The sequence below is a fragment of the Lagopus leucura genome, unplaced genomic scaffold (genome assembly GCF_019238085.1).
Source record: "Lagopus leucura isolate 7727_CA_CO unplaced genomic scaffold, USGS_WTPT01 Super-Scaffold_100001, whole genome shotgun sequence".
Lineage (NCBI taxonomy): Eukaryota > Metazoa > Chordata > Aves > Galliformes > Phasianidae > Lagopus > Lagopus leucura.
Genome location: NW_024962262.1, coordinates 96,655,480 through 96,673,634, shown reverse-complemented (window position 1 = coordinate 96,673,634; position 18,155 = coordinate 96,655,480). Strand labels below are relative to the sequence as shown.

At 43.6% G+C, this 18,155-nt stretch overlaps 1 protein-coding gene across 6 annotated transcripts in view; it reads left to right on the top strand.

Moving 5' to 3' along the window:
* The window catches only part of LOC122177277 (limbic system associated membrane protein), a 958,414-nt gene that overhangs the window by 850,546 nt on the left and 89,713 nt on the right, over window positions 1-18,155 (top strand). For all 6 annotated transcript variants that reach the window (XM_042866494.1, XM_042866493.1, XM_042866491.1 and 3 more), the window contains one exon: window positions 5,174-5,299. In XM_042866494.1, coding sequence (XP_042722428.1) covers window positions 5,174-5,299 — 126 coding nt within the window. The remainder of the gene's footprint in view (window positions 1-5,173; window positions 5,300-18,155) is intronic.

Below are 18,155 nucleotides of genomic sequence, written 5' to 3'. Positions count from 1 at the left end.
GCCCTTGCCCCTCCTGCTGTGCAGCCCCCGCTCTTCCAGACTTGATCTTCTTGAGAAGAATGGTTACTGGTTAATTTGTTGTTTATGATTTACAATCAATGACATGTACTAGGAGATGCTGAGCTTGCATCAGGCATATCGTAGATCTGAAAGGTAGAAGAAATAAATAGGCATTCATGAAAAGCTGTTCTTCCTTGAATTCATTTCCAGCTCTCCAGAACGTGTCCTTGGTATGAGTATGGCTGTGTTATGTGGTGTTCTGCACATCGGTCCCTTCTCTCCCTCCTTCCAGTGGGTCCCTAAGCATAGGGTAATGTCTGCCCTTTTATGCTGAAGGGAGAAAAACAATCTGGCAGCTTATTCTTCCTTAGCAGTACCGTAGACCTGGCAGTGCTTTCCCAACATCACCAGAGCCAAAAGGATCCGACAGCAGCCTGATGTCTGGAGGGGCAAGTTGTTCAGCTGAATAGAAGAACGTGGGAAAGTGCTGTTTAATTGTAATGCTTCCCATTCTGCAGGTCTCCAGGCTGTGATTTTTTTGCCCTGATGCTAGTGGCTCAGAGAGGCCAGGCGTGAGAGGTTTTGCTAGATGGGAGTCACTAAGAGATGGCTGGGCAAGAGGAAACTGTCGCATCTCAGAAGCTCCTCGGCCTACAGGATTATTTTTTTTTCTCAGCAGTCATCCTTCCTGCAGTCTGGGAACAGTGAACATATAACACAGCCCACACTTGGGAAAAAAATAATAAGGTCAAAGCTTCTCATTTTAAGACTATCCTAAAAAGGTGTGTACGAAGTAATGACAAGTGCCAAGTAGGCAATGCTAACTGTTGCTGGTGCTGACAATTTCAGCATTTTTAACATGCCATCTTGACATCTTGAAAATGAAGTCTCTGATTTTTTTTGTCTGAGAGAAATTAATGTCCGCTAAGATCTGGTCACTTTTAATGCTGACTGGCTGTTAAGCAGGATAATCTAAACTGGGCTTTACATTCACAGAAAAATTATTTCCTACGCTATCCCCCTTCCTCTCAGCCTTTCCTTGCCCTCTGTCCAAGGTAGCAGGCTGAAGGCAACCAGACATTACACTTCTAATAGGATTTCAGCCTTGAATGCCCTCTTTTCTCTTCCACAGAAAAAGTGGCAAGCTAGATATGACCATCTGGACATATCCTTCTCCTCTTGGGCATTTGGTCTGCGTGGTCAGATCTATTTCTGAGTTCGTTTGATGTGCTGCAAACTAAAATGACTTGACGGCTTTGGAAGGGGCAGGGTGCACATGTCCTAACTGAAGCTCTGCTGCTGATGCCCAATGGTGGCTTTGTCTGCTGAGCCATTTGGCCTGCATTGACCGTTCTGCCAGAGCCTCCATCTGCTAGGCCTACTTCAGCTTAGTCCAGAACAGACCTTTTCTTGGTTTGTTATGGGGCTTTTTTTTCCTGATGCAATCCCCAACCCTTTGAGGTTAAGGTAAGTCCCTGGAACATGTTGTCTAGCACTGTTCTTGTCTCCTCAGGGCTCTGCTTTCATGTTTTCACCAGCACATCAAAACTCAGCTGTGCTGAGGATGCTGTGAAATCACTATCCTTGTGTCCACTGACAGAGAAGTTGGGCACAACTCTTGCAAAAATAGCAGCACTCCATTTTTCTTTATCACGCTAAGCCTACAAGTTTAAAACAAAGCCTACTCAGTGCTGAGCCAGATCTCATCATGGTGCTGCAATTCAATGCTGTTTGTGCATACCACAAACGTGAAACCATAAGTGCCTTTTGGAGGAGGCAGGGCATTTGATTTCCTACCTGGGGTGTTTTCTTTCTGCTGTCCTTTCTGCAGTCCTGAGGCATTAGTGGCCACTTCCGGAGAGCACTGTGTGACTGTTGTTTTGTACTGCCAAGCATTTGCTGTGCAGAAAATCCTGAGGATAGGGCTGTGATAAAGGGAAGGAAGCAGGAAATGGATCGCTTTCACAGTCAGTGGAACTCTCATACATCCCTCAGCATGGTGAGATATAATTATTTGGCAACATCAGTGTTTTTCAGCAATGCTTGTTTGTTGTTTTTTTTTTCCTTATGTCTTCTCCAACTTCTTCCTACAAGTATGGATGCACTACTAATGGCTCACAGGAAATCATTGATGTAAAAGGTATCAAGGCTTGTTTATCAGAGGATTTTGCTTTGAGAGAAAGGGGTTGATTTTCTGCTCTGCCTTGCTTTACTCAGTGTTGTGCTCTTAGGAAGATATCCCTGCTCTGAAATTCCTTATCTCCTGGAAAGGGAACCCAGGTGCAATCAACTGTCTCTTACATCTCTTACTCCAGTTGCCTCACCAAGAGCTCAGCCATCAACACAAACTCTTGCACAGCAGACTGGCTTCCAAATTCATTTCTATTTCCATTCTGGTGCCAGTTAGAGAAGGTTGCTTAGGTTTTCATCCAGGCAAGGGTTGAGTATCTCCAGGGATTCCACCACCTCTTTGGGAATCTGTTCCTGTCTTTGATTTCCCAAAAATGAAAGTTTCTTCCTCATTTTGAGTTAGAATTGTCACTGTGTAGCAGCTCGTCTGCTGCTTTTTGCTGATCACTGTGCAATTCTGAATGTCGCCTGTGCACCTTTCCACTAGGTATTTGTAGACAGTAGTAAGACCTTCACTCTTCTTTCTCTCTTCGAGTGTGAACATACCCATCTTTCTCAGGCAGTGCTTGTACACTGTGCGCTTGCAGCCTTCTGATCATCTTGGAAGCCCTCTGGTGGACTTGCTTCTGTATGTCAATGGCATTCTTGTACTAGTGAGCCCAAAACTGGATGTAGTGCTTAAGAGACAGCATCTGAAGCACCATATAAAGAGATATAACCACTTCCCTCCACTTAGGTGGTTATGCTCCTGTTAATACAGCCTAAGATACGGTTCATCTTTGTTGCAAGGGCACAAGCTTACGCTAAACCTGTGGAACCACTACTTCTGCTGGGCTACTTTTACCTATCCAGCAAATATCAGGGTGGCTGAAGTTCCCTGCCAGGCCTGTGACTTGGAGGCTTCTTCTGTCTCACAAAAGGACACTTAATCCACTGTCTCTTCATAATGAAATAGCTTGGTAGCAAAAAAAAACAGCCATCAAGTGTGATGCTTTGATAGCCTCTGATCCATAGCTCCCAGCCAGCTCACCATTCAGAACACAGCTGGGTGTACTCCAGTCATTGTGATGACTGTATTTGTGCACAGCCCATTTGAGATGGACCCGCAGCTTTCACAAGCAGAGTGCAAAATCCTTTGCTGTTTTGCTGGTCCCCTCTGCTCTCTAACTGACTACGGTGCCGTCCTTTCTCTCCATACTATGACAATCCCTCCCCACTCTTCATTTCAATCCCTCCTCACCTAGGTTAGCAAGCTTGCCTGCAAATATGCATTTGCCTTGTTCAAGTAGTTCCTGCTTGGGTGCCCTTGCTCCTCCAAAATGATGCCATGGTCATAGATACTGAAGGCCTGGCTGTGAGTTTGGGGCCAACAGAATGGGGGTTGTAAACACCACTGCTATGAATCCAGGTACACAGCTTGCTGACGTGAGTTGCTCTCTTCAGGCTTCATTTCCTTTTCCCCACCTATCTATAGGCAGCTCTGCCTCAGAAGGGCCATCAGCCACTCCTGCCAAGGAGCTGAAAGAGGAGGTTGCTGTCTGTTTACTCTGTGGTAAGCAAAGCAGAAAATGATGTTGTTTCATTCCTCGCTACACACAAATTTGGAAGCTGGGGAAAAAAAAAAGTAGAAAGTAAGAAGATTCCTTTTTAGCTAAACTCCCTCACCTCCTCCTGGGCATGAAGCATGGAAGAGACACAAACATGAGGAAGGAACAAACCACGGCTTGTTTTGCCTCAGAAAATGGCTGGAAGGCTGAAACACAGGGCTCGCTCCTTGCCCACAGCCTCTGCTTCAAGCCCCTGTGGATCACTTCATTTCCTGACAGAAACTCAGTTACTTGAGAAGGCCGTTAAGGCATCAGGAGCAAAAGCTGTGGCTGGTATGAACCTTTAACCATTCTACTGTGCTTTGGGAGCTGTGCCATGGGAGGTGCGGATAGCGTCTGGCATCCTGCTTAGCTGAAAGGCACCACAGAAAACTTCCTGCTGTTGTTGTACCTTCACGCAGCAAATCTCCATAAGCCATGGCTCACATCTCTGCTTCTTGAACTTGTTGTGGCAGTCAGGGAGGAAATGAATTTATGGGCTCTCTAGATCCATTCCCAGTGAGCATTTGGTAACACAAACAGCAACAGAGCAGGGCCACATGCCCTTACCATGAGTTGTATCTGCTCAGGGAAGGCATCAATACCAAGTGTACCTCTGATTCTGTGCCTTAGGTCTGGAACCCTGCAGGAGGACATAAAATAGTGTCGAGGGTTATTTTAGTTTCAAAATGAATGTTGAGAGCTGGGGCAATGTGTAGTGTTGACCTTCTTCTGTGCAGCCTTGGGGCAGTAAGGCAAGTTCCAAGAGGTTCCTTTATGAAGCCTACAAACATAAAGTATCACAGTTGCAGAAAAAGATATTTCTACCTCTTCAAAGATGTAGGTCCTCAAAACAGAGGTAGTCCTGTAGGGCAGCTCCCAGAAAAACAAAATTAAGGAGAGAAGATAGCTAAAGGAAGTCTTGTGCAAGAGGCTTTCCTGGAGATTCTGATTTGGTCTCCTCGTTGCATATTTCAGGTGAGTCATGCTAGTCCTATGACTGTGCCTCCACAGAAGTTAGTGCTGCTGGGCTTTTGGGGCATGTATCAGGTGCTCTCTAATCAATGCTGACAGCTTTCTCACAGCCAGAAGACCCTACTTTTTCAGTGTTTCCTGACTCAGCTGTGACCTTGCCCATGTCTCTGTTTCAGTTCTCTTTTCCCTCTCCCGGCTGCTTTACCCCATGCGTTACTCCTGAAAGCAGAGCATTGCTCTATGTATCTTTTTCCATTCTCTTTTTACGTCTTTGAAACCATTGAAAGGTTGTTACACTTGAATTGATTTTCTCGGATGCTAAGAAGCCATAACCTTATATTTGGAGCACTGTTCTAATTCAGAAAACTGGGTGGTAAACTGGAGTGCAATCTGTGAGAGGAGTTCATGTCTGCCTTTGGTTAATAAGTAGGACCAGCTTCCCTCCAGAATTAATGAGGTCCAACTTTGTTTTGTCTTCACAGTTCCACCAAAGATCTCCAATATCTCCTCGGACATCACCGTGAATGAAGGCAGCAATGTGACCCTGGTTTGCATGGCAAATGGGCGTCCAGAGCCTGTGATCACCTGGAGGCACCTCACCCCAACAGGTAAGTGACTCAACAGGCCTGTATCCTGCTGGTGATTTGTGAACTCTGCAGTAGTTTCTTTCTTTTCCAGTGTTACTGAAAATTTTAGTAGAAATTCAGGCAACTGCAGAAATGAGGCAAGGCTCCTCAGTGCATTGCAAGCATGTTTTGTAGCATGACCTCCAAAGCATGATAACCAGATTGTCCCAGGGAACAACTGAAATTACTTCAGTAGATTTTGTGCCGAACTGGACCTGTGATTCTGTTTAGCTTTGGCCTTTGTCTTGCTGTTCTGATCTCTACTGCTGGTAATGCACATGAAGGGAGTGGGAAGAAAGCGATGCTGGAGTGGGAGAGAAAGAAGAATTTCTGTTTGTATATTACATAGAAGAGGTTCTTTCTGAAAAACTGAGTTTGCTTCCCATTGATTCACCTTAAAAGGGAGAGGAAGATAGTAGTAGAGGTGATTTTATATTACTTTCCACTTTGGCAGACAGTGTTCTGGTTTTTTGTGCGGTGAGTAAAGGAGATATTTGATCTGCCATGCAAAAGAGCAGTTTTTGTTCTGCTATCTAAGTACACCTTCCATGTTTGAAAATGTGGCAAGCTTGGAAGGAAGATGTCCTTTAAGTAGTCAGACTTCATGGTGATAGCACTATGAGTTGCAAGGAAACCTTCATTCCTTAAAACTTATCACAGGGGATGGGAACAACTATTGGGTTTCTCTTCTGTATCATGTCATTTGAGGAGAGAGCTCCTTACTGGATTTCCTTTTTGTCATCATAAATTCTGTCATCTGAAGCATGTGGGGAAAGCATTCATTAACTCTGTATAGTATTCTGTGATATTGCCATACGTGTAAAGAGTTAAGGAGGGCTTGAAGTATGCAGAATACAAGCCTTCTTTGTATGCTAGAGAAATTAAAGCTGTCAGCCAGCAAAGGGAAGAGAGTTGCACAAATAAAGTTAGAGAGAGGGGGCCAGAAAGAGATGATAGAACGGGGCCCAAGTGCTGCATCCAGAAGCCCCTGGATTTGGTGTCTGTGGTTCACGTTGGCGTTGTTCAGGTTTCCTGTCTCATCTCTTCAGCCAAAGCATTCATGTATTTGAAATCTAGATATGCATCTTGTGGTTTGGGCCTATTTCTTGCAGAAGAAGGAAAGAAGATGAGTAAAGACTGCCAGGAAGAAGTGGGAAGAGCAGATGTGGGGAGCTGATGTGGGGAACACTAATCCTTTATGGTATCATTGTCACTGCTTGATTTTCCAGATTTTTTTAGTACTAAGCACAGATGTGCCATTGACATGCATGGTGAAATCAGTCCTATCTTTTTCACCTTTAAACATGTACTTAAAATCTTTTAATGTTGACAGTATTCTTCTTAAGATTTATTTCCTACTGAGTCTTCTGTCTTACTGTACCCTCAGTCTTTTAGCCTTCTACCCAACTTTTTCTTATATCTTAGTATGAAGCACACTGTGAGCACAACCTAATGTTCAAGTTAAAGGAGTTATAGGAGAATTAAATCTTTGTGAAAACTGAGTCCTGACATGTATCAGATGCATCATTCAGAAGAGCAATATGAAGATTCTTGTCTTGGCTCATCACTTTGGCTGCATACTTGTGCTTTGAGGTGTTTTTCAGTTGTACTGCCTTCTCCATGGTATCACAGACTTCATTTCTCCCTTCTGAGGATTCCTCAGAGCATATTTCTATTCTGGCAATCCTCTCTGGTAAACAGCTGGACTGGGGAATCCCACCCCTGCTTTTATTCCTGTGTCAGTTTTCATGGGTCTGTTCATCATTTTCCCAGTGTTGTGCCTCCTCACTTTTCTTCCTGTGCTATGTGTCTGAGAGACACTGCCTTGTAAATATCCATCAGTGTCTTCTCACTAGCCCTCTTTCAATCAAACTTCAGGCCTTCCTTTTAACAGTGAAGCCCACCAAGCTCCTCCTTTCTAATTGGGGAGGGAGGACAGGCATTCCTTCATGACAGTCTGTCATGTCCACATCTCACTGCTTGTTCTACTGTCTCTTCCTGCGTCTCAACCCATCTATTAGCTTTTATCCATACAGAGGAACTGATTTCAGGCAGAAGTCCAGTCTTTGTGTAGCACGTATACCAGTAGGACACTTGTCCAAAATGAGGGACAAAAGGGTTCCTTTCATCTGTTTTCCCTGAGGTTGACAATTAACAAAAAATTCCAATTGTATTTCAAAGCTACCGTGGTTAGAAACATCTTCTTATCTTGGAATCTCCCTTTTCCGTGATTGTCAGGCATTTTGGCTTGATTTATGCTAGTTTTGAGCACATCTGCTATGCATCAAAGAGCTATTTTAGACATTGTAAAGGTTTCTAAAATCTCTCTCTTTTTTCTCTCTGTGGATCTTTTTGTGATTAAACTCATGTCTGCAGAATTCTAAGAGCGAGTGTTATGGAGCTTGTGTAGGAGGTTTTCAGTGGACAGGTTATGAAATTAAACCAGCACTGGGGGTCGAGAGAGCCAAATTACTTTTTCTTTGTGCACTTTCCTGAAGGAGTTCATTAGCAAATTTGTCTACTGTTTATTTCATTCATTGATTTGGTCAGTAGTGTTTGGCTGATTACCTAGGTTAGGACCACAAAAATGATTTATTTCTTGTTGGCTGGGAAGTGGAAGATACAAATGCAAAGGGAAGTCGGTGATGCTGCCTTCTTTGTGCAAAAGAGGCAGAGATGCATGTGATCATTCATTTAAATGAACCATCATATCCCACTCGTTTGCCTATCTGGGAAATAGAAAATTCATTTTAAAAATGCTGCATGCCTTCCTTTGCTGGTACTTTAGTGAGTACTTGAACAGGGCATTTTTCTCGAATCAACTGTAAGTCCCCAAGCCTTGAATCAACCCACAGGAAAACCCTCTCTCCTTCTCTGGTGAAATAACTGAAGTTTGTCTGTAATTGTTGACTCTAGCACCTGGGAAGAAGACAGATAAGGGGAAAAATACTTAATAATTCAGATGGCAATTGACAATACAGATCAGCTTTAGTTCCAAGCAGTATATAGTAATGAAAGCAGAAATGACATTCCTTGAAATGATTCAAGTCCTTGCTCTCCTCCTCTGTTTCTCTTCAGATGATTGTCTGACTGGATTTTAACAGAGCAACCAAGTAAGAGAGTCAGCCAGACCCTTTTCTTCCTTATCTGACAGGTTCCAGTGCTCTAGGACCAGGGCAACGGCATCTAACTAGCTATGGATAGCTTAATAGGCATTGCCTGGGAGCACAAACATCAGTAGCTCTGCTCCTTCAGCCAGCAGAGGTCTTATGGGATTGCTGACCTGCAGTTTCCAGCACCTCTCTGCACACAGTCCAATTGCCTCCCTTGAGATCCAGGACATGGGCTTATTAAGCCTGCTGTGCCATGTGACTTCTCATCCCGCTATGTGATGGTAAGCCTTAGAAACCCTCTGAAATGGATGTATAAGGAGTCCCTGGTTTGTTCCTCTAGAATGGGGATGAGTATTGGAGATTACTAATACAAGCTAGGTGACTTGGCAGTTGGCAGCATTAGGAATATTTCACTTGGGGATATCCTGTAGGCTCTCATCTCTTGAAAGGGACAAAACTCAGAATCTCCCCTCTGTGACTTTCTGTAAGGAGTGGGTGCTATCCTGTTGTTTTCTTCTTACTATTAACTCATAGCCTACATGAAGGTATAGATTATTTTTCCTCACTGAATGCAGTCCAATCAAATTCCCAGTTGTGCCACAGGCTGGAGAAGGCCCCAGCTCAGGGCCACATATCATTCATCATGCTGGCAGGTTCTGTGTGGGCTAACAGGGGCGGCCTACCCATCTGTGGCCAGTTTCATTATGAGATGCTCTGTTTGCCCTGAACCATGCATCAGGAGAACAACTTACACAGTCAAGAAAAAACTCAGTCAGATAGTTTACAGATGGTAGGCAGTGTCTGCTTTTGAGCTCATCTTAGTTTTATTTCACGTCTTTCTTGACTTATGTTTATTCAGGCTAATGCATGTTCTCCCTACCCATAAGCTGCTGAGATCAGAATCCAAGAAGCAATCATTTATCATTCCTCATCTCTCCATCTTAGTCAGAGCCATGCTAGATGCTTGGTTGACTGAAAAAGCTTCCTGGGGAAAATAAATATTCATGTACATTCATATACTTCTCAATAAACTCTCTCTCAACAGCAGCCCTAAAGCTCTTGTGAATTGAGTTAACAGCAACATGGACATGGACTGTTGTTGCAGGCATCACCAGAGATCTCGCTACCAAGCCCATTGTCCTAGATGGGCAGACAAGTGCCAAAGAAAAAGGCAGCTTCTGTCTGGAGGAGCTGGTATTCACAGTGACAGAAAGAGTCATCCTTCTGCTGCTTTCCCATGAGGTGTTGGTTAAAATCTCCCTGAAGGCTTTGCTCCAGGATGCTATGGCAAGTTCTGTGACATTAGTAGCCAAGTGTTTTGGCAATCTCAGAGGCTGTTACAGGAAGGCAAAGCTACACTGATCTCTATGAGGCTCAGCTCAAGGTTGAACAAATGGGATTTACTGGTTCTGTGTAACCAGTAGAGTTGCAAACCATTCCATTTTCTTAGAGCAGTTACAGTGTGTAACCTCTATGAAATCACCAGGTATTTCATTCCCAGTCTGACTTCCCTGACCTCAGCATAGCAAGGCAGTTTGACATGGAAGACAAAAGAGTCTGGATTCTCTCATATTCCTCCTGACATTCTAAGGATATGTACTTTAGCTCAAAAAAAGAGCTTAGTTATGGCTGTAGTAATCACAGCATAAAGAACAGTCTAGAGGAAAGCAGATAAGTATTGATTACAACACCCAAGTTTCATGTCACAGTGTAAAATGAAAGGAGATGGGAAAGCTTGTCAAATATGCCAGGTTAATTCTCCCTAGGGGGTGGGAGAAATTCTTATTGAGTTTTAGAGAATTTACCATAACCTGGGAAGTTTAGAAGGGTAGGGAATACAGAAGAGTGCCTTCCTGCTCTGTGTAATTGAGATGGTATACATATAATATGTTTATAAACAGCTGTAGAACTCACTGCCATGGAAAGTTATTTAAAGATAGGAACGTGGCAAGACTCAAACAGTTTGTGTGTTTCTGAGGATAATGTGAACAAATCTGGATATTCTTGTTATTCACACCAAAATACTGAGAAGGATGTTATACTTCATGCTTTGGGGCTCAATTTCTAGAGATGAGGATGAGACCTAAATTGAAAGAGACAGATTATCTCACATCCTCCACTCACTCGCGTATCTTCCTTCAGTATGTGCAAGTCCCCTTTTAGGGTCCAATACTGAACATGAAGGAAGCAGAGAGCTCTCTGAAAGTATGAAATTTAAGGTGACCTTGTCATTCACACGGGCAACTTTGGTCTTTATGTCCAGTGTTTGTTTGCCTCTCCTTGCTGTCCAAAGCCTTAATACTTCACTTTGAGTTAGTAAGGAAAGCTTATTTCTGCTCAAAGAAGATAATAAACAGAAAGCTTTCATACAGAGTCGTCACAAGTCAACCCAGTAAGCACTGGGTGGTGACATGTGGGAAGGGATTTTCTGGTTATCTAAGCCATTTGCATTTAGCCCACCTTTCTTCTACATTCTAAAAACCTTGAGTTGAGGAGAAGGAGTTATATATATTATATATTATATATGTTATGTATATATATATATTATATATATATTATATTATATATATAATATATAATTATAATATATAATTATATATATTATTATATTATATATAATATATATATAATTTTTTTCTTTTAAATGTGATTATTTTTTTTTAATTTGGTGGTGTTACTGCATGAGCTCTGTTCATGCCCTTATCTGCCTTTGCCTAATCTGGAAATATAAAGTTTACAGGGTACTTGTTTGACTCAGCTTTCTACAATGTTGGAGGGAAAGAATGCTTTTTAACCATGTCTCCTTTCTTTTATTTCTTGTATCGTCAAAATACTCTGGAAAAAATCTGGTCTTCTCTTCCACAGAGACCTCTCACTTTGTCTCTTATATGCTCCCTGTTTGTTTCAGGACTCTTTCTGAAATCTTTTCCTCTCTTAGCCCAGTTTCTCTCTTGTCCAATGTTGTACAGGAGGATCTGGGGAAGGATGCTGGCTCACAGAGTTCCTGGGAAAGAAGCCAAAGTTTCAACTTTTTCCAGGCTTTCCCAAAAGGCATCCAAATTTACTTCAGTTTCTATTTTCATCCCGGTTACTTTGGCTCCACTTCCCACCCCACCTCCCCTTCCCCCCTTTTTTTTAGAAGTCACAGAATCACAGAATCATATGGGTTGGAAGGGACCTCTGAAGATCATCTAGTCCAATCCCCTGCTACAGGTTCTGGAGTAAGTTGCATCTTACTTCTTATCCCTTCTTCTTCTTGCATGACCCAGAAGCAAGAGCCTCCCACCCCCATCTATAATAACCTTAGTGATTAAGTCCTGCTCTCTCCCTGGTACATAGAATGGGTTTGATTTCTTCCTTCTCTATGCAGCTTATATATCATTAGGTACAGATCGTCCTATTGTAATAGTGCTCCATTCAGTCCCTGCAGTCTGTGTTGCTGTTTCAGTACAAACATGCTTCATGTTGATACATTAAACGTTCATTGTCATAGCAGCTTTAATGCAGCTTTGATTTCTCTTTCCCATTCCATGACAGAGACAAAGAGTACGGCCTCACAAGTATTTTAGCACTTGAGGAATAGGTGGATTAGTCTGCTGGGAGGAGGGACTTTGCCCTGCTGCCTTCGGCAGTGGTTGGAGGGAAACATCTGTGGTCTTTTGGTCAGTGTTTGTCTGTTATATCTTTGTCAGGTTTTTCTGTGCTATCACTGGGAATATGGTAGTTGTGTACCAAGTTATTGGCTTTCCTGCCGAATAGAAATGCTGTGGGTTTTTTGTTTTTTTTTTTTAATAGCGAGTTGAAGTCTGACAGAATTGCCTCCATTTTTCCTCATCCCAGAATGGGTATTGCTTTGAGTCAGTGCATGGTATTTGGATCTTTTCCATGGCATTTTAAAGGCTGAGTTATTTTGCACCTACATAAAAACTTTCATTCACCTGCAGAAGAGCAGCATCTTTCTAGTTCACTGCATGTATAATATTCCTGTCTGTGCGGTTCTGTATAGTCACTACCTCTACCTTCAAGTGCTTCTCAACTGAATCACAGAATCACAGGGTTGGAAGGGACCTCAAGGATCATGAATCTCCAACCCCCTGTCGCAGGCAGGGCCACCAACCTCCCCATTTAATACCAGACCAGGCTGCCCAGGGCCCCATCCAACCTGGCCTTGAACACCTACAGGGATGGGGCATCCACAACCTCTCTGGGCAGCCTGTTCCAGCACCTCACCACTCTCTCTGTAAAGAACTTCCCCCTGACATCCAACCTAAATCTCCCCTCCCTCAACTGAAAACCATTTCCCCTTGTCCTGCTGTTATCTACCCTTTCAAAGAGTTGATTCCCCTCCTGTTTGTAGGCTCCCTTTATGTACTGAAAGGCTGCAATGAGGTCACCCCACAGCCTTCTTTTCTCCAGGCTGAACAAGCCCAGCTCCCTCAGCCTGTCTTCGCAGGGGAGGTGCTCCAGTCCCCTGATCATCTTTGTGGCTCTCCTCTGGACCCTCTCCAACAGCTCCCTGTCTTTTTTGTGCTGGGGGCTCCACGCTTGGACACAGTATTCCAGATGGGACCTCACAAGAGCAGAGTAGAAGGGGAGACTGAGATGTGCCTGTTTAGCCAGCATATTTGGGATTTACCAGATTATTCTTCTCCTGCTGACTTTCCATGAGATGGTCTTGAAGGATTCCAGAAGACCAGAAATCAAAACTGAGAAGATGAGAGTTCAGAATCTTATCTAATTAATGATGATAGGGAAAGGAACTGTTGCCATACACTAGCATAAGTGGAATTCCAACAGCAAGTTGATGAACCTTACCAAATTCACCTTCATTTCCACCTGCAAAAACCTTTTGAAATCAAGGGACATTGCTGGCATGACTAGGAAGAAAAAAGATCTGCCTGCCCCTGTCCCTGCTGTTTAGTAGGTTTTGTCTTGCTCTTTCCCTACCAGCCTTCCCTGTGCTCCATTGTACAAACATGCCATTGAGCACACTTGTGTCCTGCCTTTAAGAAGTCAACTTCAACAGACTTTTGGCAGAAAACATCACTGAATGCAAGATACTGCCTGTGTGTATGTTATCGTGTCTCCCTCTAGTGATGTGAACTAACGAGTCTGCTTTGGGTCACGTGTGCTTGGTGCTACTTCTTCAGTGACAGGTATTTTTTAGGCTTTATAGGGGCAAAGAGGTGACATTTTAAGACTGGGTCCCATTTCCCTGATGTCTGGAGGTCATACTCATCACTGGCAGCTCCATGTTTACAGCTAGAGCTCACTGCTCAAAATGTAAAGTGTGCTTGTAAAGATACAGAAAGGTTGACTATGAATTAAAGAGATATTAAATTTAAAATGCTGTGAATTTTCTGGTTTCAGTTCAAACATCCTTAAAAAAGTGATTCCTAAGAAGGAAATGGAAAGGCTGCATTTTTTCCCCTTGTAGCTGTAATCTATAAGTACTTTCACTTCAGACAAGCATATTCCTCTCCTTTTGCAGTAGGATGAAGATACACTAGGGAAGGTTAAGGTAGTAGCTTATAGCTGTTCCCTGCATTATTATTATTACATTTCATTTAAAGAGAGTTCACCAATTTTAATATATGGTGTAGTTTGACTTCAGCTGATCTCAGTGACGGCTGACTTCAGTGCCTGATATATGCTGTATTGGAGCCAGAGCGGCTGTCTCCTCTGGTGTGAGGATCTCAATGAATGTGGATGACAACATCCATAGCAATGCATAGAGCAGTGCTGTCTGGAGGGAGTTAAGCATACAGCCCCAAAGTCTTCAACCTTTCCAGCTTCTCCCATGAAATCATTTGATTTTTCTCTTGGCACTCCCTCTACTTGCACACCAGTCCCACTGATGAAGACACTTAGTATCTATGCCCCATGAGCTGCAAGAAGTCTGCTGACAGAGATGAACTCAGGGCAAAAAATAAGCCGGCTTTGGGGGGCAGGACATCCTGTCACTGCTTGCTGTGTTGACCACAGCAAGGTCAGGCATCATTCAGCCTTCTGCAGAGTGGAGGCCTTCTCCAGCATCTGAATACAAATGTCTTGGAAGTGGGAACATGCCAACTGAAAGTATTGAGTTATTCTGGTAATAAAATGCTGCAAAAGAATCTGGGGATGTGAAGGCTGGTGCTCTTTGCCCCCCTCACTCAGACCTTCTTTGTGAGCATTTCAAAACTGTGTCTTCAGAACATCCTTCCCTTTCTTGTCTGAAGAAAAACAGGAGAGACTGTAGACATGGGATTATTTTAACTTAATTTTTTTAGGAGGTGAAATTTCAAAAGCATTGTTCTTATTTTTTCTACACTTGATTTTTCTTTCTTGTGGAACCATACCTAAAGAAAAAAAAACACAAGTCTTCTCATATACCCTGTATTATTTCATGCACTGGCTGAGCAAATCATCCCTTCTCGTAGACTTGCAGTGAGTGGCCACCTCAGTATTAGCGTGGTGCGGGGTGCAGAGCAGGCAGCAGGAGGATGACTGAGTGCAGGCCCATCCAAACAGGGAAGTCACTGCCTGATGCAGCCACTGAAGTTCACACCAGGTTGGGGCTGACGTGAGTGATGTGAAGGATGAGCATATCCTGAGGATCACCACTGGCCTGCAGCCACCAGTAAAAGTGCATAATGCAGGTAATAAGGGCCTGGAAAAAGGCATTGATCGTCAGAGATTTCAATTATCACAGTATTGATGTAAGGCTGCAGCAGAGAGGAAGAGCCACAGAATTTGGAGAAGGCCATACCCACGACACACTCCACTGGGCAGCTCAAAAGCCCATGTCTTGTGCCCCAAAAAGGCCACCAGTGGGACATAAGCTGGCTGCAGCTTGAGGTAGACAAAGAAAGCAGTGATGGAGGATTCCTGCTTGCAGTAAATGTTCTTGTGAGCCATGTCCTACTTCATGAGCCTGATTGAGGACTGCCAGCAGTCATCCCACTGAGTGGATAAACATTTAAATCAGTGAAAGCCATGTGAGTATCCATGTGCATACTGCTGTATGCTTCACTTGGGAGCCTTTTACTACGTGCTCATTTGTTTGTTCAACCTGCTGGTTGTGTGCATGCATTTTGCTGCACGTGTAAGTTTTTTGATGTTTACCAACCTTACGCACCTTCCTCAAAGGCTAGAACTGTGAAACAGCAGTAAGCATGCAAAGTGAAAACAGAGAAGGAGAAAAAAAGTATCCTGAGTCATGCTGTATCTGCAAGGAAAAGGCATCCTTTGACTGCAGGATACGGATCTGTACAGCTGTCCAGAGACTGCCTATAGAACCTAAAGTACAGCTGTGTGAAAGGAACAGGAGAATAATTAATTATCTTTAGTGTCACTCCTGGTGAGATCCAAAAAGTCAGAAATTCTGTGAACTACAGCTCAGACCAGGCTCCAAACTTTGCATCTCCAGACTCCTTCTGACAATCTCACTTGTATCAAATGTGTTTGTCCCTGATGGACTTGGTGTCTTCTGGGCAAATAAATAATTGGTTCTCATCTCTGTCTTCCCTTCTGCCCACAGGACTTAAAGCTAATTTGTGCTGACTGTTGGTCTTTAGGTAAAAGGCTACTGCAAAGGGAAACCAGGGTGTAAATAAAGATGGATGATTCTTGCACCGTGAAGTTGTAAGTAGCCTCTCGACCTGTGAGAGGTCTCCAGCTGTGAGAGGGTTCCTTCAGGAGATTTCCAGGGAATTAAGCAGGTGGGGATGGGAAGCCCCAATGCCTTAAACATTTCAGCAAGCTCAGCTCTAGGCTCAAATGCCTGAAGTTGCACACACCACAGCTTGGGTGAAATACAGGCGCACAGTACAGGTGGCTCCATGTGAGAGCCTGGCTTGTGCCTCAAGAAGTGGCAGGGTGGGTCTCAGAGTCTGTGCACAGAGCACAGGCTGTAAGGAAGCTGGGGATGAAGAAAAGTCACATTTGACATGAGCATCTCCTGAGTGAGACCCAGGAAAGATGTAGAATGGAGACTGTTAACTCAGACAAAAGTAATTAGAGGAGCAAAATAATAGATTAATGAGCAGCTAGTGTCAGGGGAACTTAATAATTATCAGTAGAGGGTTTTCTTCAATGCATGGGCTGGCTGAGGGCAAGAAACATAGCAAGCAAAACTCTAGTCCTGTTTAAGGAAGCTGCTAGGGGATTAGGGGCAAGGGATGTTTGGAGGATGATAGCAGAGGCTGAGTCAAGTGCTTCCTTTGAATCTCTTGTTTTCTGTAGCTCAGGTAACAGCTGAGGAGGAGGGGGATGTGGGAAATGCTAGATAGTATCTAACGGTGTTAATAATGGTTCAATAAAAATGCTCTGATAAGAACACATTAAAGTTGCACAGTTAAGCACTTGCAAGCCAAGTAAGGTGAGATTTAAGGTTACAAATACAACCTTAACTCTTCTCCTGCTGAGTATACCTTAGCAGGCAGCCTCTAATTAAGGGGCATCAGGCTACTTTCCAAGTAATGTATCATAACACTGGTTAATGCTCTCTTCAGCTTTGGGCAGGATCATACAGTGCTTTAAATGTTGTGTGTGTCTGTGTGTGCCTGGTGAAACGTATCCATTTTAATAATGGTGCTGAGAATGCTGCATTAGTTGCACTTGAATCAAATAGTGTGGTTTAAACACAAGGTCCGTTTAGAGTGTTCAGACAGAAGGCAACCCACCATCCATTCTCTCGGGCCACCATCTCATGTCTCAGAGAGCAGTACGCTAGGAAGGTGTCAACATTTGCTGCAAGTAATGTTGAATGTAAGAGATTTCTGAGGACTGGTTTTGACTCCTTTAGCTGTGTGTGTTGCATTTTTGACCTAATTGCTTTTCTGAAGTCACTCTGACCATAAGCCAAGATATTACTCTGTTACATCAGACTGTACCACAAGATGTGCCTGTCCTCTCTGTCACTGAGACTTGGGTTTTCCATTATCTTATGAATCTATTTTCCTCTTAGGCATTCTACACTTACAGCTTTTAGTCTCATTGCATGCACCGTGGTTTGTGATACAGTGGAAAAGAGAATACGTATAAATGGTAGATCTATTCATAAGGTGCACTGGAGAAGTGAGGGCTTGCAGAGAGGGGCTTAAACTGCACACTGTAGATTCTTGGTAGCTATGCGAAGTTGTTAGCCCTGCCCATGCTATGACCTCACAATCCTTTGAGGAGTATCTATCCCTTCTGCTGTGAAAGTGACATTAGACTATGACTCTCTCCAAATCTGTCATCACGTGAGTTCAGATGCAGACTTGCATATGTTTGAGAGTGTCTAGAGCAGTCTGGGATGCCCTGAGCTTTCTTTTTGTATTGTGGATCAGTGTTCAAAGAACAGATGGGGTAGCAGGAAAGCCAAAGGCAAGTGAAGTAGCCTCAGCAGTAATCAGAGCTCTGTAGATATTTCTGCAGGTTTGCAAAGGTATGTTTGGTTGTCCCAGCAAGGAAGAATCAGGTTGTGAGAGCTGTCCCTTCAAGGCCTACCAGTCAAAATTGAGCAGAAGCTCAGCAAAAGGGTTTTGTGTGAAAAGAGAAGGTCACAAAACCCAGCCAGTCCTCTGGGAGCTGGCCACAGAAGAGCAGAGGTCATGTGCAAGAAATGAGAGGACACCTGTGAGGAGACAGCTAGAGAATTTCACAGAAATTTCCCCAGCACGGGAAATATGGTGATTAGTTTCCACAGACCTGCACACATCTGAAGTGAGCTAAAAATTTCCTCACTCAGAGACTTGGGG